The sequence below is a fragment of the Rhinolophus sinicus genome, chromosome 2 (assembly GCF_057876585.1).
Source record: "Rhinolophus sinicus isolate RSI-liver-muscle chromosome 2, RSI-T2T, whole genome shotgun sequence".
NCBI classification, from domain to species: Eukaryota; Metazoa; Chordata; class Mammalia; order Chiroptera; family Rhinolophidae; genus Rhinolophus; species Rhinolophus sinicus.
This window is the reverse complement of record NC_142502.1, coordinates 123,911,063-123,936,648: the sequence shown is the minus strand read 5'-3', so window position 1 is coordinate 123,936,648 and position 25,586 is coordinate 123,911,063. Positions and strand designations below refer to the sequence as shown.

Below are 25,586 nucleotides of genomic sequence, written 5' to 3'. Positions count from 1 at the left end.
ACTTTGTAATTGCATGCGTTGGCTATCACTGCAAACAAGCCATTAAAATCACTTCAAAAAGCGATTTCCTTCGTTTGGTGGGGACAGTGTAGAAACAAACACAGGCCTCCAACGATAAAGCCAAGGTTCTCAATGTTATGCAAACAGATATGTGGAGTGACAGAACATGTGGTGCTGGATTTCTAGTTCAAAAAGCGTTGGATGTCTAACAACTCAAGTGGGAAGACACATTCTGGAAAACTGCCCTGGGCCAATCAGCCAGGGAGGAGGAAGGCACTGATGCTGAGGATGGATGAACATGTCCAGTATAATTTTTTCTTGACATGGGCGTGAAAGATGTCCTCTTTCTAAGTCTCTACTCTTTTCCACACTATGTGATTTTAAATGTTCATGAACGCTAAATGATTACATTAAATATTATGGTCATGGATATATGATCATTTCTTCTTCATTATTATAAGTTGATATATATTCAAGTTGGCCAAAGAAAGTTTTGTTGGATCTTCTCTTTGGGACGGGCGATCATCTTGTATATGTAAGATGCGGGTGTCTTACTTATCACCTGGGTCAAACCTGACAGCACAGTCAGCACAGAACACCTCTCCGAGACTGTCCCCAAAGCACTTTCATAAGCATTGTTTCCTTACTTAATGTAAGACCATTGGAGCAGGCAGGCTCTGCCTGGCAAAGGCTCTAGAACAAGAGCTTCTATCCTGGGGTCCAGGAACTTGGATGGGAAAAAGTTACATCCTCACGTTCATGAACCTCTCACTGACATCGGACATATCCTTCAATTATGAATGAAGGCAAGAAACCAGAGGAGTGGTTTGGCAGGAGCAGTACTGGCAACACTTGGGACTGTGTCACCGGTAGAAATCACCGATATATCCTGTCACATGACAGTTGTTTCAGACGTCTTGAAATAGGGTTTATATTCGTCACTACTAGAATTTATGGCAGTTACCAGATCTGCTAGTTATTTGATGCATTAATGAAACCGCACATTTTTGAAAGATTACTTGGAACCACATTTTCCCCACTGACATTTTCCCAGTAGTGTGGGGTACCATCCACTTGGCCCAGAATCTGTGGGAGAGGCCAGCTTCATGTGCAGCGCCCCTCCTGCTCAGACCCCCGGAGCCCTGGTCTTCTGTGATTCTGACCCTGCAGGGGGCCTGGCTCCAGTGCCCTCGCTCTCCAATTTCCGCTCCGGGTTTTAGTGACACTCTACATCTTTTCCTAACCTTCCAGTTTACATTTTTATGTGTTGTGCTGAAGCATTAATCTCCCCTTAAAAATTCTATGTACAAGTCAGGGAGAGTGAGGGGTGTCTTGGCTGAGGGAAAGTGGTTTCTGAGTTGTGGTATTTCTAAACAGAAAGAGCTTCTATGACTGATGGTAAGCTACTTGCTTATCATAAATACCTGGGACCTTGCCTTGCTAGAAAGACATTTGTCACAGAGGATTCAGTGCAACGTGGGTCTGCCTGGCACCCCTGCAGAGGAGTCACTAGGTGTCCGTTTAACCTTGGAGACACAGATCCTGTCTAACACCACAATTTTAGTCCAAATCTAAGCACTTTAGAGTCGTCGTATGGAGGTTCCATTCAAAGTTTATCTTTCCTCCTCTGTGTAATAAGCTTAGTGTTCTTACAGGTTTAGCAGCTGTTAAAACAGTGGTTTAAAAATTCAGTTATTAAGTTTTCAGAGGGAGGGTGTGTCTTTGCGGGTACAGAACTGTGTGTAACAACAAGTAACTGGTCTGCATTATTAGCCTTGGGTTCAACCAAGGGAAGCATGTCTGGAGACCCAGACCAGAGCAGTCATTAAAACATTCTGACTGTCCCCCAATATGGCTCATGACATTCAGACCCAGAGATCCCTCCAGCTCACTTCTATCTTCAAGGGAACATGCATACCTGTTGACGTTCATGTTGCAATGGTTAGCAGACAAAGCATTACTGGCAGAGGTGGTCAGTCGTGAAGAGCTGTCCTTGTCTCCCTGGGCCTTCTTGATGTCCCTGTAGTCGTCTTCGTTGTCACACTGTGTGGAAATAAGCAAAAACCAATCTGCTTTGGATCTCAAGGGCACGTCATGAGATCCCATCACCAACTTCCACAAAGCAGGCCTCCCAGGAGACTAGCTCACCTGGCCTCTCTGGAAAGCATCCAGCAGCATGCCTGGCCCTTGGCCCAGGTTACCAGTCAGTTCCTCAATGAATAAGGATGAAATCTGTCACTTTTACTATCGACTGTTTAGTGAGAGGGAAAGCGTGGCACTGCAGAATATTATGGAATTTATATGTATATCCTTCCACACATTTCTGTCTCTCTATATCTATGTATACCTACATAGTTATCCATATTTCCAATATATGTGTTTATCAATTTCTATCTATATATAGATTTCTTGTATATATATATATATATATTTCTCTCTCTCCCCCCCATCAGTCTATCCATTTATCCATCAATCCCCACGTGAATAATTGACTGATTCATTCATTAATCAATTAATCACCTGGGGATTGATGGATAAATCAATCCAAAAGTAATGAGGGGGGCAGGGTATCTAGAGGACAACAGAAAGACAGAGGGGTAGGGAAGTAGGGAGCTGACCCGTATTACCTGAATTATATTGTTTGTATATGACAACACCCCTGCAAAGGTTGACACCATTTTACAAATGAAGAAAATGAAGTATAGAGAAGGTAAGGTCACCTGATTAAGGTCACCCAGGAGGCCAGAGATGACTACATAATTTGCAGGTTCAGCTCAAAATGAAAATGCTAGGCTCCTTGTTCAAAAAACAGGAAAAAATTCTTGTCGTGGTGATGATTTTTTTGTATTTGACACCAAAAGCAAAGGCAAGAATAGCAAAAATAAACAAATGGGACTAAATCAAACTAAAAAGCTTCTGCACAGCAAAGGAAACCATCAACAAAATGAAAAGGCCATCTATGAAATGGGAGGAAGTTTTTGCAAACCATATATCTGCTATGGGGCTAATATTCAAAACATATAAAGAACTCACAGAACTCAACAGCAAAAAAACCAGACAATTTGATTAAAAATGGGTAGAGGTCCTAAATAGACACTTTTCCAAAGAGGACATATAATTGGCCAACAGACACATGAAAAGATGCTCAACATCACTAATCATCAGGGAAATGCAAATTAAAACCACAATGAAGTATCTCCTCACACCTGTCAGAATGGCTGTCATCAATAAATCAAGAAACAAGTGTTGGTAAGGATATGGAGAAAAGGGAACCCTGATGCACTGTTGGTGGGAATGTAAACTGGTGCAGCCACTATGGAACAGTATGGAGATTCCTCAAAAAATTAAGAATAGGACTAGCTTATTGATGAGACAAGAGTTAACAGGAGTGGGCTTGTGAGCTGGCAGGAACGACCTTAAACATTAACTGCTTGGCTCTGAATCCCCTGGCTAGCACTGCACCTGCAAGCTGACAAACACCTTACATCCATCATAGGTGGGAGCAGAACACTTCATAGGTGGGAACAGAATAGTTTCCAATCACAACAGCAACCCCATGCAAGCTGACATCCATCATAGATGGGAACAAGACAGTTCCCAGGAGAAGACAATTGTAACGGCAGCTCCCCTGTAAGCTGACAAGCATCCTACATCCTTCATGGAAAAATATAAAACCCCAACACTCCTTCTCATTGGTGCTATTGACCCTATAAGACTCTGCCCTGATAACACTCCTTTTGCCAGTATTTCTCTTCCAAACAGAATGTTCTCTCTCTTTCTGTCTAACTTTCAATAAATCTTTTTTTTGCTCTTATAGAGTCTTGTGAATGCTTTCACATTCTGCGAACAACCAGGGGTTAAATCCATGCCAATACACTTATGACCCAGCAATTCCACTTCTGGATATTCATTTGAAGAAAATGAAAATACTAACTCTAAAAGATATATGCACCCCCATGTTCACTGCAGCATTATTTACAATAGCCAAGACATGGAAATAAACAAAAAATTCATCAGACTATATATGAGGTGTGATCAAACAATACTTCCAGGACTGCTTCAGAAAGTGTCAAGAAAGATGGGATAAGGGTGTTCGAAACAACGAGGAGCATTCTGAGGGGCATTAATGGCAATGTGTCTTTTACTGTAATAACTTTTTTAAATTTAAGCATTCACTGTATGTTTTGATCACACCTCATAATTACTGTATTGCATATTTGAAAGTAGCTTGGAAAGTGGATCTTGAAAGTTCTCATCTGGAGAAAAAAATATTGTAACTATTATATTTTGCCGTGTATAATGCACACCCATGTTTTTGGCCCAAACTTTCAGGGAAAAAAATCTTTTGTTTTTATTTTTTAATTCAAAATTTTATTTGTTTACATTTAGGTACTGGTTTTTTGTATTATAAAGGAATTTTAGCATTTCTTTTTTAACATATTATGGGACAAGAAATTTTATGTACTGGTAACAAATTTATGATATTTATGCATTACAGAAGGTCAAGAACTCTTTGTCGTTGCGTTTGTCGTAAGTTCGAGAAAACCAATTATCGTATTCCAGAGTATTATTTTGCATACAGATATTGTTATTGATTTCTAGAGTTACACTTTTAACTCATAAGCATAAATAAAAGAATTAAAACATTTATACAGATACGGACTTAGTACTACCCATATATAATGTGCATCCTTATTTTTCCCTCACAAATTTGAGCAAAAATGTGTGCATCATACATGGCAAAAAACAGTATGTATGGTGGTGGATGTTAATTGGACTTATTATGATGATCATTTTGCACTAGACACAAATGCATCATTACATTGTATACCAGAAACTAATATAATGTTATGTCAATTATACTTCAATTTTTTTTTGTTTTTTAGAAAAGCAGGAAGAGTATTGTATAAAGTATTAAAGTAGAAAACATTTTCCCGTCTTTCAAAGGCTCTCTCTTGATTTGCCACAGTGGTGTTTATTTGCTGTTTTATATTGTGCTCCTTGAGGGGTGGGGATACCTGGGGTGGGGGTAGTGAGTACAGACTCAAGTGCCCAGGGGTCCTGTCCTGTGAATGGGCACATGTGTGGTCCAACAGTAGAGGGTTTCCACTGCCCACCAATTGTGGAACCCACCTGTAGTGGGGTCACTAACTCCAGTCAGGCATTTCCCCTTTCCATGACCCATCCCCCAATCCAGGTGAATTGGCAACCCTAGGGGACTGCGGTCTCCTCTCTGAGACCCCTCAGTACTTGGATTGGGGTTGGGCAAGATGTCCCTCCTGACCCCGGCTCTCACTGTGCCTGCCCCTTGGCCCCTGGGAGGCCAAGGCAGCAGCCCCGTTTCTGGAAGGAGATGGGGAGGGAAGGCTGCACAGGACCAGGCATACTAAAGGCCAAAGGGCAGGTAGAACCTGTCCGGGGGAACAGGGGGACTGTACATGGGTCAAACTCCACATGCCCCCACACATGCTCTATTGTCCCATCATGCTTCACTTACCAAACACAAACTCGAAGATAAAATGAAGAATTTCAAGATGGTAACCACAAGCATTAAACTGCAAGCATGAGCCCTCTGAGCAGGGGCCCTGTGGGTAAGTGCTACACAAATCTCAGGCTGATTTCTTATTGTAAGACCCTGAGTCAGACAACCTTAGTTCATTTTTGGATCTGTCCCTTATCACCTAGTGAACCTGAGGCAAGTCGCTTTAACCTCTCTGCCTCAGTTTCCTCATCTGTAACATGGGCATGACAATAGTATTTGCCTCATAAAGTTGTAAGAACGAAATGATTTAATATGTACAGAATGCTGAGAATAGCATCCCTCATAGGGACATACATATGTGTTAACTGTTAATGATTTTGCCCTAAATTTGGAACCATCCACAATTATTGCAACCTGTGGTTTGTGCCCCATTTATTTTTCACTGTGGTCCAAGTTACTTTTGAAGGTACGATAATAGGAGGGGATAAAAAGCATCAAAATTGGCTTTAATTTATTATGAAGTTACTCTCATGTTCAAAAATCTTCAAAAACTGCTGAGCATTTGGGTCTGCTTCCAGATGATGTGTCTCCAGCTCTCCCTGTACGTAAACTGCCTTTCTCACTCCCGTGCTTCCCTTGTTTCCCCTTTTCCCCATTTGATGCAATTTAATCCCTGACCCTCTGATTATACTCACGTGCCACATAACGTTTTAGTCAACAATGGAGCACAGATATGACAGTCGTCCCATAAGATTTTCATGGAGCAGAAAAATTCCTATCGCCTAGTGTCATTGTAGCTGTCCTAACGTCACAGCACAAGGCATTTGTTGTGTTTGTGGCGATGTGGGTGTCACCGCATCAAACCTACTGTCCTGCCAGTACATGCTACTTGATAATAAACGACTATGTATTTACCATATTACATTTTTTTCATTAGAACATATTCTTTCTACTGATAAAAAAGTTGCTAAAACAGAAGGCCGTGTTACGCCAGCAGCAGCCTCATACATCTAGTGTTCACCATGTTTCTTGATTACATCACTTTCTCTTGTGCTGGATTGAATCCTGTGTTGCTTTGAACAGTACATGCTGCACAGGCTTGGAGCCCAGGAGCAGCAGGCTAGACCACACAGCCTCGGTGTGCAGTGGGCTAGACCACCCGGGTTTGTGTGAGTGCTCTCTTGAGCAACACCACTCTTGATGCTCTCCTTGAGCAACACCACCAGGAGCAACGGTGGCTGGTTCTCTGATGCCGTCAACGTCACCTCTTCCCTTCCATCAAAGAATGGGGTTTACACAGTGTTTTGCTTTTCTACAGGCCCAGCAGCCTCCAGCTTGCCTCAGCACACTTGATAAAGATTTCCTGTATGCCTACTTCAACATGCAGTGGGACAGGAATTATTAATCGAGAACTGTAAAATGGGAATCATAATAGTACTTCCCTCCCTGGGCGGTTCTAAGGACTTAACTGAGTTACTGTATGTCAAGTGCTCACAACAGTATCCGGTCTGTATAAGGTACCATATGAATGCTTGCTGAGTAAGGACATGCCAGACTAGCAGGGGACTCGCGCTCCACTACCTCACCCAAAAGTTCAGGGACAGCCCTCCTTCCCGGCTAGGCCCTCAGCCCCAAGCCTACCTTGCGTTTCCTCTTGGACTTTGGCAAAGCCTTTTCCACGGGTGTGTCGGCTGGATGGCTGGGTGGTGCGCTTTCAGCGTCCTTGGCTGCAGGAGCACTTAAGACCCCCGGCTCTGGGGGCAGGTGTTCTGGGATCCTGGACAGAAGGGTCAGGTCAATTTTGACCCACAGAGACCTGACCTCGTCACTGTCCTTCAGGGGGGAGAGAAGTTCGTTGCGGCCAAAGGGGACCAGCGTGTAGAACTGCTCCTCCAGCTCCTTGGCGATGTCACTGGTGGTCCTGGCGTTGATGGAGCCCACAGAAGCGCGCGTCCCACTGCCACCGCTGATGTTGCTGGCAGCCTCCTTGAGTCTCTGTTCACTCGTGGAGGCAGCGGTGGCCACCGCCTGCGCTTTGGCCAGAGGGTACACCTCCTGCTCTGACTCCAGGTCCGAGTCCGAGGAGGAGGACGAAGATGAGGACTCTGTCTCAATGAACTCCTTGGACTTGGGAACGATCCTGCTCAGTCCGCGCGTGCGCCGCTTCTCGCAGGTGACTGAGGTGCGTAGCTCCTTGCGGTGGCTCGTTCTGCTGTTGCCGCAGGGCCTGGCTTTGGTGGGCTCCGCAGGGATGGCCGTGCCAGCCCCCAGTGCGTCCGCGGGCTCCTCAGGCCGGTGGCAGTTGGCGCTGTCGCCAGCCAAGGTCCTCTCCGTGCGCCTGGGGGGCTTCTTGCCCGCAGACCTTCGCGCGGGCGCGCTCTCGGGTGGCGCACCAGGGACCGCAGGCGGTGGGGCGGCTGCAGTCACGGCCACCGCCACGGCCGCGGGTGGGGACTTCTGCTTCACACCTTTAGTCCCGGGGGCCTTGTTCGCTGTCCTTGGCCTCTGCTCCTCCTTGCAGGCGCTCTTGTCCTTCTCTCTCACGCCGGCTTGGCACCCGTCGGCGAGTTTCCCACAGTCCTGCACTTGGTCTTTCCCCGGGGGGTAGTACTGATTACTCTCCGGCCCGTGGCTTTCATTTTGGATCAGAATAGGAGGCTTGTGGGGATTAACTTTGTTGAGCCATTTATCCAGCTGCCACTTGTTCGAGGACGCAGGCTCCGCCTAAAAGCAGAAAACCAGCAACAAACAAAACATCTTTTATTACAGACTCACTTAAAAGGGCCTGGCTGCTCTTATCTTCACTTACTCCTTTAGGCGTGTGAGCAGAAAACGCGTGGGCTGGAAGCAAAGGAACATGGGCACAGCAAGGGTGTGGGGCAGCTCTCAGCTGGCACACAGGATGTGGGATGGTGTCCCTTTCCTGTCCCCGGTCACTTAAATGTCAGCGCCGTTCTTTGAAGCCTATTAGGAAAAATTCGGGGATAGCACTGTGCTTCGTTAGAACCCACTTCTAGCACTTCTGAGTGTTACACAATGTATATTTTTAATAATTATACATACATACATAAACTTGAGATCCCTCAAAAGTTAACTGGGAACTGTCTGAGGGCCCTGAGTGTTACAGCACTCACTTTTTTCTAAGATCTAACATTTTTGGGGGAATTAGAAGAGGGGGATAAGTGGAACGTATATAATCCCACAAAGAATTAACATATAGTTTATGTGGTGAAGGCAAGTGGGGCGTAGTTGTTTACGAGTAGAAGCAGTAACTTTGGGAAGACGGTATACCATTGTTTAGTGGTACAGAACTCCTATTTTCAAGGGACCGGGTGTATGTCCTGTGGGCTCTGGCAGCTGAACTTGGCTAGCCCATCCTCAACCTGCTTTGCCAGAAATGTTTCAGACATGGAAATGACGATGGAGACCTTTCCGGTAAACAGTTTTGCTGACTTAGAGCAAATCATGGATATGACAGGTTTCAAACTCTGCCCCATAGATTGGTTTGTCACTGAATGCCCCCAAAACAGAATATGAAACGTTGTGTAGATGCATTTTTCCAGGAGAAGGCCATAGTCCTACGTCTCATAAAAAGGTTAAGAACTGATGATTTTATGGGGAGTAACTGCTTGATCGGTTGATTTCTAATAAAAGTCCATTTATCCAGCATCTACGATTATTAATAGAAAAGAGGTATATAAATGTAGAAGTCCAGACAGAGTGATTTTCAGTTTGTGACTATATGTAAAATGGGGGAAATATTTTGAGTGATTAAGGTGATGTATTTTTTTCTACGGCCTCCCACCTTCTGCTGTGGCAGCCATTGCTTCAAGGGGAGAGTATATACCAGCCTAAAATAAAGAAGACATTGCATTTCCAATATAATTGGTTAAAGTCCAGATCAAGTCAGGCTCCCTTGTAGGAGAAAAACTTTTTTTAACATAATAATTTCCAAAAGCTCGCTTTTATGTGTCAAGATCTGCTTTTCAATAGTGAGGTCCATATTAAGAGCAGAGCTTGGGGTATAACCACATGAAGGGAGTGAAGAGAGGGCAGGGTCTTAGACACAGGGGTCCTGGCTGAGTCTGGGGGAGTCTGGGGCGTAGCTCAGGGAGATGGGAAGTGTCTGATGGGCCAGAGGAGCTGGGGGCCAAGACGGAGAGGACACAGAGTATGGGCGCCAGGCACTAGAGCTTATGGCAGGGACCATGGTCATCCTGCTAGTTCTTCCAAAACTGATGAGACCAACTGCACTTCAGGGAACCCCAGCATGGTGTCCAATGACTGAGAAGGACAAGTAACACTTCACTGGAGGCCAGCATGAGGATCCAAGGCTCTTGCCCTGGGGATCTGGGATAGAAAAGCTTCACTCTGGGACACAGGTATGGGAAGGGAAAACCTCATGGCCCCAACGGGGAGTCTGGTCTCTGACCTGAATTTTGCTATGTTTGTTTATGTACCAGAAGGACCAGGGCTCTAGAGTAAGACGCAAAAGAACAAAAAGATCTATCTTTTCGGTGCCCTTGAGAGGTTATATGTAAATCTTACCTCGCTTTACTTTGGCTTCTCCAGAGAAAGAGAGCACACGAAACATACAGAATGATAGCAGATGCATGCACTGGAGAAAGTGGGCCATGGAATAGCTTTTGCCAAGGGGAAGCTCCCACCTTCCCTGAAACTAGCTGAGTGTGGCCGAAAGCTAATATGGTGGCAAACAGTTTATGGCTTCTGATATTGTTTCCTCCCGCCCCCATTTCTCTCACTATGTGACCACAGATGAGTCAGTGACTTGTTTGCTTCAGTAAATAGGAATGGATGCTGAAGGGCCTCTTGCAGAAAGGGGACCGATACTGGGAGAAGGGGCAAACATTTAAGGCAGAGTATACCATTCACACTGGCCCTACCACCATGTTTAACACTACCTCTCCTTCCCCCTACCATCCCCAGCCTTTCTCAGCTCACATCTCTGAGGCGAGAGCACACAGATGATTGCCTGGAGCGAAAAACAGCTGCACATGGGGAGATTCGCGCTAAGACTTCCTGGTGGGAGCGTTAACAGCGGAGGGGAAAATTTAATAAATTTAGTATCGGGCCCATTGCCTGATGTGCTTTAGGGTCATTTTTTTCTGCACTTCACAGCTGAAGAAATCAGTCTGAAGTATCATTTTCAACACATCACTAAATCACACTTCCTTTCTCAAGGATCTACGAAGACCTCCTACTGCCTCTCAAAGGAAATCCAAATTCCTCGGGCTGGTGTTCAAGGGCATTCATCATCTTACAGTCAGTTGTCTTCCACTGTGCGACACCCGCAACGTACCTCCCACTGCACGTATGGCATCTAATTTAATCCATGCTGGTAAGAAATATTATCAGTCCTAGTCTGTAGACGAGGCTCAAAGAGGTTAAGCGACATGTCCAAAGCTGCAGAGCTGTCAGGCACCAGTGAGACGAAACTCGTATTTGTCGAGGTTGAAATACCAGGTTCTCTCTCCTGCTGCCTCACCTGAGCTCCCATCCCTGTCTGGCACAGCTTCATGGAAGGGGCACCTCATGCCTTTGAGAAATGTCAGTCTTCAACCTAAAATGATCTAATTAGGTCTGATTTGGGGAGAATACCACTAACTTTCCAAACAGTACCTGTGCCCTTTATTATCCTCAAAGGCACAGTCTTTTCTTGTTCATATCTGCTTCATGTGTGTATGACATCTGACAATTAAGTTTGCGAACTCATCCTAGAAAAAGTGCTACATACCTCATTGCTGAATATCACTACAGTCACCTTTGAAATATTAATACTCCCTTGGGAAGCTATGCACTGACACCAGCACCTAGTCCTTCAAAGCAATTTTGGAACTCTTTTTCTGGAATGGCCATCAGAGCTGTCGTTGTATTATATTACCCTTGATGTCCTGAATGTCATCAAAATGTCTTCCTTTCAATATTTCCTTTATCTTCGGGTAAAGAAAGAAGTCATTGGGGGCCAGATCAGGTGAGTAGGGCGGGTGTTCCAATACAGTTATTTGTTTACTGGCTCAAAACTCCCTCACAGACAGTGCCGTGTGAGCTGGTGCATTGTCGTGATGCAAGAGACATGAATTGTTGGCGAAAAGTTCAGGTCGTCTTTTTCACGCAGCCTTTTCAGCACTTCCAAATAGTAAACTTGGTTAACTGTTTGTCCAGTTGGTACAAATTCGTAATGAATAATCCCTCTGATATCAAAAAAGGTTAGCAACATTGTTGCAATTAAGTTCACGAACTTAACTGTCAGACCTCAATGTCTTAATGTTGGGTCTGCAACAAAGCCAAACACTTCTTTTAGGTGGGGGCTGGGTCTGTTTCTTTGTGTCCTTTGCAATGTCTGTCATAGGTTAGGGAGGCAGATTGCCATGACTGTGCTCCTACTAAGCACAACTCGTAGTGGATACAATTTGATAATCAAATTGTATTATTTATTACTCCGGACGTCCTCACAGATTAGGCCACACAGGAATATCTGCCATTCCGGGGAGGAGGCAATTGTGGCTAAGGAAGGTTAAATGTGAAAAGTGGCAGTGAAGGGGGGCAAACTCAGGGCTTGGAACCCCCGTCCACGGGCATGCTGCTGGTATGGTCAACCTCCTGAGCTGTCCACCAGGTTCTGCTCAGTGTTTTGTTTGCTCGCTCGCTGCTTTATATTTTCAGCCACGACTCTCCTCCGTGATTAATCTCTGTATTCATGCCTAAGCGTCCACTGTGCACTGTAGTTCCTGCTTCATCTCCATCCTTCACAGCACCCACTGCCATGTACCCCATGGACACCCAATTAAGGAGAAGCTTGTTGGGTCATTGAGTAACTTGCATCACACTTCTGCTGATTTCCATGGTCAGTTAAGGGAAATGCACAGTGGAAAACACAGCTTACCTGAGCAACATTAAGGGCTGGGTGAAGCCCTAGTGTAAAGAGATGGGTTAAACCTACTTAATCTCGGCACGCCTCAAAATCATGGGACCAGGCTCTTGTTTCCTCCAAGTAGTACCTCTGATGTGGGGAGCACTGGTCTGGGGAGCTCCGTGTGCTGGCTGAGGGGTAAGGTGCTTTGACATGACAGGATGTACCATGCCAGGAAAGATTAGTCCAAGAAAAATGAGGCCCTCATTGGGCCATCGAGAGGGGATCTGCAGAGATGGAAATACCGTGTTTCCCTGAAAATAAGACCTACCCCCAAAATAAGCCCTAGCTAAGATCGTCAACCAGATGGACGCATTTAGTACGTTATGACGATGTTCCAGAAGATGACGACATGACTGTATTTCAATAAATGTAGATTGTTGTACATGAACAATTAATAAGACATCCCCTGAAAATATGCCATAATGCGTCTTTTGGAGCAAAAATTAACATAAGACCCGGTCTTATTTTCAGGGAAACACGGTAGTGTTTGCAGTGGTTCTTCTATGCTAGCTCGCATATATAGCATCGTATATACTACTTTGGAGGTTCAGCTGAAATGCAGTGGTTTTTTACAACCACAGCCATCAAGAACAGTTCAGATGAAACTCAGTGAAGCCCCACAGGTTTCCAGTGCTGGCACATTGAAGGGGAGAATGCAGGTGCCTTGGAACCTCATGAGGGTCTCCTTCTATCCCCCTACCCACGCTCTCCTTCCTCCCCCCGTCAGGATGTTACCAGTAGGGGAAGTGACGGCCAGAAACACTTTGCTTCAAAGCAGAATAAACTGGTGTGCACAGTGGAATGTGAGGTGTGGGGCTCTACAGAGCCCCCCTGTCACGTGGGGGTCAGGAAAACAAGCCTCACTGCTGTCTGTGAGGTGATGTGGGCCAGTGTAGTCAGAGGGAAACAGTGACACTGTGGACAGCCAGCTGGAAAATGCTACTTCCCTTCTTTGCGATTTTCATTCTGCAAAGGTGCTTTGTTTCCAAAGGGCGTGTGTCTGCATTAATCTTGGGGAAAATGTTAAGAGACACCTGACTTTTATTCCCACTCGTACATTTCTTTCCAGCAGAAAGAAGTGGTGGGCAGCAGGGCTAACACCTCCCTTGCCATTTCTGCATTGTCTCCGCAGAGAGAAGCAAGGAATTGAAAACTAGATGTGACCTCAGGCAACCTAAACTTTTAGGCTGGCTTTAGTAGACTGGTGCTCCCTCTCCTCAGCCAGGGGCCTCTGACAGCTGCTGGAAGAAATGACAAGAGCTTCCTTTCATCACCAAGGGGTTTAAATCTTTGTAATTATCTTGGTGACATTTAGAAAGAATTTGCTTAAAGCACCTTATAACTACTTTTCTTAGGCTACTTTCAGCCTCATTCATGAGCTCTAGAAGTCACAGTTCAGCAGGAAAATAAGACTCAACATTCATGAATTTAACCTTCAAAGTCACAAAGAAAAGCCTGGGGGGTCTTCATAGATACACTTTTTGTCCCCATCCACTCTCCTCCTTGGCTGTTGCAACGTCCCTGGAACCCAGTTATTTCTTGTAATACTATTCTGGAGTTTCTCAACAAGTTATAGCATAAAGCTGACTTTGAAGAATCCTGTTTAACTCCTCAGACTGAACTCCTGTATTTTTTTTTTGTTTGTTTCAAATTACTCCCATTGTTATGCCAGTTCTATGAAGACCTTTCCTGTCAAATAATTGTTGTATCCTGGAGCCAAGCTCCATGTTGGTGGCAAATGCTCAATAAATATTTGTTGAATGAATACTGAATGACTGAATGAATGAATAAATGAAATTATAAAGAAGGAATCATACTTTAGTTTCTGGGACGAGCCAGGGTTATAGCAACCTCTGGCTTTTATAGGTTAAAGGTGCTAAGAGCCTTCCCTCTACTACAGGTAGGTAGGTAGATAAGTAGGTAGATAGGTAGGTAGGTAGGTAGATAGATAGATAGATAGATAGATAGATAGATAGATAGATAGATAGACAGATAGATATAGCAGAGGACGTAAGCCTCATGGAATGGGGAGAAAAGTGTTGGAGAGATGGCTTATTTCAGGATGAGTGAAGAGCTTTTGGTGCAGAGCAGAAAGGTGCTGGAGGAGAAATGAGGAGTGTGGGGAAATATTCTGTCCCTGGGTTTCTCAGGGATCCTGCCCAAAGCCCCAGCTTCCCGAGAGGACACCGGAAGGGGGAAAATCCGAGGGAATTTAAGGGAATAAACTCGAAGGACTTCAGATGAAAACACCACTGCTTTTGGGTGTGATAACATCCGAAGGCACAGGTAGAAAAGCTGGGAACAGGACTTGTGCTCCTCTCTCACCACCGTGATTTGCCTCAGGGGCTTTAGTTTTATTTCAAAGCCTATTTAGAAATGTGGGCCCCAAGTGGTAAAGAGGATTGTAGGCAAAAAGTTGAATCTTACTACCCATGGTAATGCCAAAGGTTTATATACTCAGGAGGAAACTATTTTATTCCTTCCTTGGAACTCAGTCTACTCCTACAGAAGCACGGACTTGAGAAATCGGCTCCCAACCCTCTCCCAAGAATCTCTATGCTCTGAATTACTCTTTATTTTCCCCCTTTCCCCTTTGAAGTAGAAATAGCACTGTTTTTATTGGTGCCTTATAATGTTTTTATATGAGGCACCTAAATCTTCCACACAGATACTCATTATAGCTATAAAAGGTTTCATTATTATTTGTAGGTTGATGCTAATTTTTCTTTTTATATTTTCACAAAGAAAACACAGTTAAGAAAGTTTTATTAATATTTATAGCTCTTGTTCTTCTAATCCGTGACAAACTGCAAAAAAAGTAAGATTATAACCATGTTTAACCCATAAAAACTCCTTTCCCCGTGATTTATGGGCGACCCCATTTCCCAGGCGGTAAACTTCCCTCGCTGGTTACTTCCTCGCTGACCCTTAGGGAGACTTGATCCATAGGGTATTTCCAGTCAGTGGTAATTATAGAATATTTGGAAATTTCTGGAAGTCAAGAGAGAGCTTTTTGGACAACGAAAGATGAAGTTTCTGTACTCCCAAGGAAGCTGTGTAATTAGGAGAACTGTGGGGAGGGGACAGAGTGAGGGAAATGATGTCCAAACAAACCCTGACAGGCTGCCCAGGGGTGGTGGCCCCAGGGGTCCCAGCTGTCACAGCCCAGAGTCCGCGGGGGAGAAGCCGCCAGGGCAGGGGCTCAGGGGCCAGTGCAGGTCTTACCTCGGGGCTGGAGTAGTGGGCAGTGCCCTCGCTCTCACTGGAACTGCTCTCGGTCTCTGAGTCTGATCCGGAGCTGCTCTCCGAGTCGCTGGACGAGCTGCTGCCGCTGCTGCTGCTGCCACTGCCGCTGCCCTTGCTGGGAGGCACCGAGGCTCTGCAGTTGGCCTGCTGGACTACAGCACTGCCAGCCCACAGGGCCCCCAGGGAAAGACAGGGAAGGAAAGCCAAGTGAGCAAACACGAACACCACCGAGCACGCTGCCACTTCAGCACAGCAGACGGGGGGCCCAGGCCACACATCTGTCAACCATCCTTTGGCCCATGAAGAGTGATCACCAAGGTCAAAAGCATTCTAATGGTTAAAAGAAGTATTAAATAAAATTGGGAGTGAAAGTTGGTGTCCCTTGGTGGTCGGGCATGTGTTCTTTGCGTGGCCATTTTAGAAGGGGAGGTGGTGTAATTCCAGAATGACTGTTTCTATTTTGCTGCTGTTGTTGGGAATGGCTTTTCCAAGGCACCCCAAATCTAATCATCTACAAAACTGCAAGGAAATCCAAAATGCCTGAAATATTTTATAAAAAATGAAAATGTCTGTTTGCTTTATTTTCGGACGTAGGCTGTGAGGACACGCACAGTATTTTGCTCTGTGCTTTCATGGCCTGCTGGAAGGTTCTGGAGACCGCAGGACCGGCAAAGTTACAGTCTGGCTGCCCACCTCTTCCTGCTCACAGACTCGAGGGCTGTTTCCCTTATAGGAGCTGGCTTGTTAAACAAACAGTCATCTTCCTTTGAGTCCTTTATTAATGAAGATCCATTACTTACACATTTTTATAGATTTCAGGCTTTAAAATTCAACCCCAGTACAGTGGCTTAAAGCAATAGCATTTCAAATGATACTTGATGTTCCCACCCACACTGGAACTTGCCAGGAAGTTATACACTCCAATTATATACTCAAAGAGAACAGGAAAATGGACACTTTCGAATGGTAATTAATTTACCACAAAACTTCAAATAGCACACATCCACCCCAAAGAGAGTGTGAGCCAAAAAAAGTTTCAGTACTCACATAACATTCAACATCTGCAAAGTCTGTATTAATTGCATTGAAACACACCTGAATTTGTTTTTTTGAGGTCAAATTCTAAACCCAGAAAATGCAGTGACTACGTTTTTTTTTATGTTGAATCAGCATATAGTTGCTTGTCCTTTTCAAATGTGACTACTGCTTCAATAGGACTGAATATTAGTGAAGGCCATGGGCTGGGGGGCTTGTCAGGGTTTAGGGTCTCAAGTGCAAAGCAGCCTGGACAAGGTAAAGGGCCCGTTTTACCCTCCCCTTAAATCTTTGAGCAAAAAAAAAAAAAAAAAAAAAAGCTTTGCCCACGGACAGATTCTCATAAATCCTCAGTGGGAGGGCAGCGAGGGGGTTAATACTCATTGGAGCCTGGCTTCTAGAAGAATGAAAAGACAAGAAACTGTCTTGCAGGATATATCTGGAAATAAAAGCACCTTCTGGAACTGCAGGGTTAGGGAAAGAACATGTTGGAATATAACCTTCCATAGTGGTTTTTCTGTCCACCACCAATATCATGGTCCATACCTACTGTGTGACATAACTCTTCAACATCAGACAACATCTGCACGTTTATGTCTTGTCTGAGCTGAAGTGATTTCTTTGGCAGCCTCTCATTTATGTCTGGTGTTGAGTGAGGAATCCTGGCTCTTTAGACAGAGGCAGGGAAGGGGAGGTTAGTGACCAAAGGGCTGTAATATCGCTTTCTTCCCTTATGAACTAAACTCCAACAATCCCCCCTGCCCCCCGGTCATAAGACCAAACCCCCAAATCTCCCAAAGTGAAGCAACACATGGTGGAGGAAAGGATATGTGCGCCCCCACGGTGCTTTGGGTGACACTGCCGAAGACTGGGAAACTAAGATGAACAATCAGCATTCTGATCGGTGTTGTGTGACGGCCCAAGGCTTTGATCACAGGGCACTACAGCCCACCTGCTTCCGCTCAAACAACGAAGCCCCTGTGATGAGGCTGTGGTGTGTGCACGTGTGAGCGCAGAAGCAGTAACACGTGTGTGGTTCCCTGGGGCTCGCACTGCAAAGTGGCTGCCTGCCTTTGGTAAAGCAGCACTCTAACTTCCGGGAAGACGTCCATTCACCAGTCACCGCACGGCCTGCCTTTTCCAAACGCCTGTCCTACAGGAATGAGACACTGGCCCAAGGAGACAGAATCTCTGATCAGATGTAGCTCAGTAGAAAAGCCTTAGGCTTTCATGATTTCCTTCCTTAAACCAGGAAATTCACTTCCAATGAGTTTTACTGGCATAACTATTATTTGCTTTATAAAACAGTTGAGCAAGCCAAGAGTTTTAGGTTTTTCTTCATGCTTTGCTTGTAAGGGCTGTGGGGCTTATGATGCCTCTGGGGTCAGGATTGAATATGTTCGTGTTTCTGTGGTCCAGGTAGAGAATATGTCACCAGAAAGAATCCATGTTACACACCCCTAGCCTGAAGGGCTCTGGTGGCTCCAGTTGTGAGATCAAGAGAACTACCCTACATCCATTCACTAGTCTTTGTGTGGGTCCTTTGGCGGGGGGTGACTGGTTGTTCGGCCTCAGTGTAATGACCCCTCTTGTCGGGAGCACATGAGGCTGCTGTGCTTCCGCTGGCGGGTGGCAGGGTAAAGCCTAGAGAGCCGGTGGGCATCACTGCGGACTAGTGCTAATAAAGGACTGGCTCAGCTCCGCCGGCAGCGCTCTCTGGGGTCACAGAATCAAGAAGGTGAAAGAGCCTTATCGGAAAGACCTTCCTGAAAGAAAACTAGGCTGTATATATTTAAAAGGGCCTAATGAAAACTTTAGTGTGCCAGCGAGGTGTCATATTGTTGTACCAAAGATGGTAAAAAAAAAATTAAATTAAGAAATTTTAACTTTTCCCTGAAAGGATAACATAGATTGGTTGACATGATGACACAGCCTTCGATAATTTTTAGGAGAATTCTTAGACCTCATGCCATTCCAGGAACATGGTGCCATTGAGTCTGCAGACATGAAAACATCAGTGAGATCATGGAATAAGTCTTTTTGTCACCCAACTTAGCACAGTGCCTGGGACATAGCAGTCGTTCCCATGTGATTACTAAATAATAATAATAAAAAGCAATAGAAAAAAAAATCCATCATTGGGTAAGGTTTTTTTTTTTTTTTTCCTCTTAACCTTTCAAAAAGGTTAGTTTCTCTTTTCCAATAAAAAAATATTTAAGGGGATTTCAGCACCTCTGTACTCTTCCAATTTTAACACTTCTTCCTTTCAGAGAATATTTAAATGTTCTCTAAATTTAATCTGCTGTAATTTAAGCCCAGTTCTCTTTTGGATGGTGTATTTAATTTCTGCATTTTGATTTCATGAAATGTTTTGCTGGTTTTGTGAGTGGTCAAGACCAAGTACACCTTTGAGAGAGTCCTGGCTTTACTCTAAATGACCTGTTTGCTGTGTACCTTCCTTTGGCTACAGCAACATACTCCTTTCAGAATCTGGCCTGGGATAAGTCTGAATACAGACAGTAAAAGAAAAGATCTGGAACCTAAATGACAAATCCTGGCTCTCACAGTCAAGGGTGCTCCTGCCTGCCAAGTGTATTGTGGGGCCTGGATAAATATCCACAGTTGTCCACAAGCTTTCAACCAACAAGTAGCTGGGAGGCAGGCTGTCTGCCTGGCTGGCACGGTGTGCATGCTGTGATGCCCAGCATGGTGCCTTGCCTCCTGTGGGCACTGCACTGGTCTTGGCCGAATGATATTATGGAAGAGGCTACAGCACCTCCTCCGTCGGCCCTCAGAATGAACTCAACAAATGCGTAACTCGCAAACTGTCATCAGTCCCTTGGCAACAGCAGTCCTGCATGGAAAGCATCTTTGTTGATATGAATTGATCTAAAACTATAACCACATTACGAGAAGAGAAAAATGGTAAAAGTTGGCACCAGAAGGTTCACTGCTGCTGGAATTCCCTTCCAAAAAACAAAACTGATAGGACCATTGGTTCCGATCTAACATTTCTGTTTGCTCTGCATTACCACCAGGAACAATTGTTCTGTGAAACGTGGCTTTTGGAGCTCTTCATGGTCTGGCCTCAATCACAGCTCCAGCTTACCCTCAGTGGGTCCATCTCTAAAGCACAGCCATGACAATTTATCATCATTTTGACAATCTTCGGGTATAGCTGGGTGTCTTTGCTCATGCCATTTCCTGTGCCAGACAATCCTTTCTCCCTTTCTTCTTCTGGTTATTTCCTACTCACTCTCCAGGACTGAGTTGCAATGCTATCCTATTCTGTGAAGTTTTTGCCAATTTCCCCACACATAATGGATGTTTCCTCCCTGGGCTCCTAGCACATTGCCCATTTCTCTGTTGGAACCCTTACCATATTAAGGATAGGAATTATCTAATTTATCCTTGTAGTCCCCAAAGCTAGCAGAGGGTCTGGCATAAACAGACTCTCAACAAATACTGATTGACTTAATAAAAAATGATTCTTGATACAGTTGTGTAAGTCCATGTATTTTGTTATACTAGCCAATGAGATGTTTATGTATACAACATAGGTATTTTTTTCTGTTGCTTGGTGCTGTCTAGGATTTCATAAAACAGAAATGTTTAGAAAGCTACCATCTATATTACAGATTACAAGGGCCAGGAAAGTACCGTGTTTCCCCAAAAATAAGACCTAACTGAACAATCTGCTCTAATGCGTATTTTGGAGCAAAAATTAATATAACACCCAGTCTTATTTTAATATAAGACTGGGTATAATACAATATAGTATGGTATAGTATAATATAATATAATACTGGATTTTATATTAATTTTTGCTCCAGAAGACGCATTAGAGCTGACTGTCCGGCTAGGTCTTATTTTCAGAGAAACACGATAGCATACATGAGTGAAGTGTCCAGGTATGAAAAAAACCCAAATGCCTAACACGTGAAGATAAATGATAGTGGACCCTTGGCTCCACGGTGGGGAAGGTGTCAAACTGGAGAGCCCCATGTGGTCTAACACTGCTCCCCATGCCAGCATCTCTGACAAGTGGAAAGGAGACCCCAATGTTACCAAGTCCTTTGATTTTCTAGAGGAAGCCCCAAATCTTGGTGTTTATAGCCAATCTCCTGATTTTTAAAATGTTAATACCTAATTTGAAAGGTTCTAACAATGAGAAGTTCCATTGTATTTTAGCAATGAAACACATGTGTAGGGTAGAGGAGGCCTGTAGAGCACCAGTTGGAGACCCCTGAGCTCTGTTCTATTATTACATTCTGAAAGCCTCAGATGGTTCCACTTAAAAGTGATGGACAAAACGGACCACAACCAGGAGTTTTTACTCCCTTAGGGATTTAGATTAGCAGGGACAAACAAGAGGTTAACCACATCCATGCACTCTCTCAGTCCACTTATTTAAAATTTGAAATAATTACTGATCCACCAGAAGCTGCAAAATCGTAGAGATGTCTCACGTACCCCTCACTCAGCTTCTCGTGTGGCTCCATCGTATGTAACTATGGTATAGTATCAAAAGTAGAAAACTGACAATGGTACAACGTGTGTATGGTTCTGTCATTTGACCACGTGTGCAGATTCATGTAACCACCACCACAGTCAAGATACTGAACTGTCCCATCACCATAAGGACCTCCCTCTTGCTACCTCCCCCTTTAGAGTCACACCCATCTCTCAGCCCCACCTATCCCTAACCCCTGGCAACTACTAATCTGTTTTCCATCTCTAAAATTTTGTCATTTTAAAATGGAGTCATATCATGTGCATCTTTTTAAAATGAGATATGATTTAAATATCATAGTATGTACCTTTTTGAGATGCGTTTTTTTTTTTTTCCGGTCAACACAATGCCCAGAGATCCATCCAAGCTGTTAAGTATATCAACAGCTAGTTATTTTTTATTGAGTCCATGGTATGGATGTTTAACCATTTGCTCATTGTTTCACCAATCAACCAATGAGGGACATTTTGGTTGTTTTTAATTTTTGGCTATTACAGATATGTCTACCATGAATGTTTGTGTATAGGTTTCCGTGTGCACATATATGTTCATTTCTCTGGGACAAATGCCAAGCAAAGAATGTGACTGCTAAGTTGAATGATTCATGTATTTTTCAGCTCTGTTGTTTGGTGCATACACATTTAAGAATGTTATGTCTGAGTGAAAAGGGTGAAGGGATTAAGAAGTACAAATTAGTAGTCACAAAACAGTAAAGTACAGCATAGAGAATATAGTCAGTAATGTTGCAACAACTATGTATAGTGTCAGATGGATACTAGACTAATTGGGGGGAATCACTGCATAAATTATATAAATGTCTAACCACTATGCTGTGTACCTGAAATTAATATAAAATAAGATCATATAAAATTAATATCAAATAATATATTGAATGTCAAATGTAACTGAAAAAATAAGTAATATTAAAAAAAAAGGAATATTACATCTTTTTGCTGGCTTGACTCTTTTACCATTATGTAATGTCCCATTATGTCCCTGGTAATTTCCTTTGCTCTGATGTCTACTTTATCTGATAGTAATATAGCCATTCTGGCTTTCTTTTCATTAATGCCTTCATGGTATATATTTTCCATCCTTTTACTTTTAACATACCTGTATCATTTTATTTGAATTGAGTTTCTTGCAGACAACAGGTAGTTGGGTTATTTGTTTAATCCTCCCTACCAATTTGTCTTTTAATTGGTAAATTTAGGCCTTTTACATTTAACATAGTCATTGATATTGTTAGAGCTTACACCTGCCACTTTACTTTTTGTTTTGTTTGATTGCTGTTTTCTTCTTCCTGCCTTCCTGTTCTTTAAAACATGTTTTAGAATTACATATGTATGTGTGTGTGTGTATGTGTGTGTGAGTACATATTTAAATTCAATTTATTGAAACTAAAAAACAAAACAAAAACAGCTCACCAATTTCTCCCACCACTCGCTTAACCTCTGGCAACCACCAGAATGAAGCAGAATTATAAAAACATAAAATACAATTATATTTTGATTTACTTACAGTGTTTTTGAATGTATATCTTTGTACAGAGTTTTAAATCTTTTTTCTAGATGCTATATTACACATAACTTATCATGATCTACTGCTATTGTCATTTTACCAGTTTGAGGGAAGTGTAGAAACCTTGCCTCCTTAATTGTCTTAAGTATTTCTTCTATATAGATTGAGAACCACATCAAACAATGTTTCAAAATTTCCTTCAACTGTCAAACACCTTTAGAAAACCCAAGAGGAGAAGGAAAATTTATTGTATTTTCCCTACTTTTACCCTTTCCATTGTTCCTTTTTCCTTCTCGACTATTATTGATTTTATCAAGGTTCCTTCTTTTTTTCTTTTTAATTTATTGGGGAGACAATTGTTAGTAAAATTACATAGATTTCAGGTGTACAATTTTGTATTACATCATCTATAAATCCCATTGTGTGTTCACCACCCAGAGTCAGTTCTCCTTCTATCACCATATATTTGGTCCCCCTTACCCTCATCTCCCACCTCCCACCTCCTTTACCCTCTGGTAACCACTAAACTATTGTCTGTGTCTATGAGTTTCTGTTTCTCATTTGTTTGTCTTGTTCTTTTGTGGTTTTTGGTTTATATACCACATATCAGTGAAATCACACGGTTTTCTGCTTTTTCTTTTACAATTTCTTTTCTGTTTCAAGAACTTCCTTTAGCCATTCTTTTTGGGTAGGACTGCTGGTGACAAATGCTCTTAGTTTTCCTTCATCTCAGAATGTCTCCATTTGTCCTTCATTCCTGAAGGAAATTTTTAGTGAATATAGAATTTTGGGGTTAACAGTTCTTTTCTTTCAACACTTGAAAAATGATGTGCTATTTCCTTCTTGCCTCCATAGTTTCGAATCCAGTGTCATTCAAAGTGTTTTTATTGTTTTACCCCTACAGTAAGGTGTTATTTCTCACTGCTTCCAAGATATTTTTTGTCTTTTGTTTTCAGAGGTTTGACTATAATGTATCTTGGCATGAATTTATTTGGGTTTATTGTTGGGGTTTGCTCAGCTTCTTGAATATGTAGATTCATGTCTTTTGCAAAACTTGGACAATTTTTAGCCAATATTACTCTGAATAATTTTTTAGTCCCACACTATTTCTCTTCTCCTTCTGGGACTCTGAGAACACAAATGTTAGGTCTTTTGTTATAGACTTACAGGACATTGAGGTTCTGTCCTTTTTCTTTTCTTTAGTTTATTTTTCTGTTTTTCACATTGCAATTTCTATTGTTCCATCTTCAGGTTCACATGTTCTTCCTTCTTTTCTCTTCATTCTATTGTTGATCTCATTCATTGAATTAAAAAAAAATTCAGTTACTGTATTTTTCAGTTCTAAAATTTCCATTTGAATCTTCTTTACATCTTCTCTTTCTTTGCTGAGACTATTTTTGTATTTGTTTCAGATATATTCTTAATTGCTTGTTGAAGCATTTTATAATGGCTCCTTTAAAATCCTTATCAGATAATTCTAATATTTATGTCATTTCAGTATTTGTTGACTGTCTTTTCTCATTCAAGTTGACATTTTTCCAGGTTCTTGGTGTGATGAATGATTTTCTATTGTATCGTGAACATTTTTGGTATTATAAGACCTTGGATTTAAAAAAAAAAGTCTGCTTGTTTTAGCAGGTCTCCACTAACACCAGACCAGCAAGGATGCACAGGGGTCTCTCCTTACAACTGGGCAAGTATGGAAAGAAATCTATGCTTCCCAGTTGGCCTTTGCTGATGAAGATGGGCCACTTTTTTTTTTCTTTCCATGGTGGTTGGCTGGAATAGAGCAGTTATTGTCTAAACGTTTTCTTTTTTCTAGGATACCCATTTCCTGTTTTTTTTTTTTTTTTTTTTTTTTGACAAGAGGGAGCTGGATTTCCTGGGGTACTTAAAAAATCTGTGCCTGTTGGCAATTCCAGGTTGCCAACTTCTCTAGCAGTCACTCTGGGCTATTTGAGGAAAAAAGAAAACCCAGGGAACTCATTGTCATGTCTTTTTAGCTGTACTTAGCAAGAGGAATAGGGAAAAGTACATCAGTATCTTGTCCCAGAAGAGGTCCACCCACTTGACACTTACCAACTGGAAAGGAACCCTCTTTCAATATTTCCAACCTCCTGCTCTGGTTAATTGTCTCAAAGGCTGATGAAGGAATCATGCAGATCTCTGCTATAAATCCCTGCCCATTTTATCACCCAGTCAAATTAGGCATTAATTCATTTACTTAAAAACCACTGATTGTGGAAATGAAGCTTAGGTTTTATAACTATGTGTTCAAAGCTAGAAAGAACATGTGTCACTAATGATGCATATAGCCTTGTGAGAAAAATGACTCAAGTGAAATGAGGCTATAAAAATGTTAAGGACAAAAAGGTGAGTACTTTAAAAGTTATGTTAAGAGTAAATGGCGTGGGGGTAAGAGATGATATTGCTGTGACATTTGTTAACAGACCACTTTGTGCCAGTACATCAGAGTGATAGCACGTGTGTGTGTGTGTGTGTGTGTGTGTGTGTGTGTGTGTGTGTATGTGTGTGTGTGTGGAGGAGGGAGGTGACAGACACCCTGCCATGTACAGAGCCTGGAACAGAGGAGTCAGCTGGTCCAGACTTCTCCAAGGAAAAAACCTAACCACCAGACACAGTTTGGAATCATAAAGAATAGATGAAATAAGCTATGAAAACTATAAAGCAAGGTCCAATACTGCTTGTTGACAATGCAAAATTGCACATTTTTCATCTAGAAAAACCAAAGAAAAGCTCTGTAAGTCAGAGTGGAGCACCCAGTACCCAAGGGGAGGAAAACAGTCATATTCCTACACAAAACAATGACTCAGGACAATAGACAATACCTCCCT

General features: G+C 42.9%; 1 protein-coding gene across 10 annotated transcripts in view; it reads right to left on the bottom strand.

Annotated features, from left to right (window-relative positions):
* The window catches only part of AFF3 (ALF transcription elongation factor 3), a 545,430-nt gene that overhangs the window by 32,265 nt on the left and 487,579 nt on the right, over positions 1-25,586 (bottom strand). For all 10 annotated transcript variants that reach the window (XM_074332377.2, XM_074332383.2, XM_088796019.1 and 7 more), the window contains 3 exons: positions 15,642-15,822; positions 7,124-8,206; positions 1,919-2,043 (listed from right to left, as the gene is read on the bottom strand). In XM_074332377.2, coding sequence (XP_074188478.1) covers positions 1,919-2,043; positions 7,124-8,206; positions 15,642-15,822 — 1,389 coding nt within the window. The remainder of the gene's footprint in view (positions 1-1,918; positions 2,044-7,123; positions 8,207-15,641; positions 15,823-25,586) is intronic.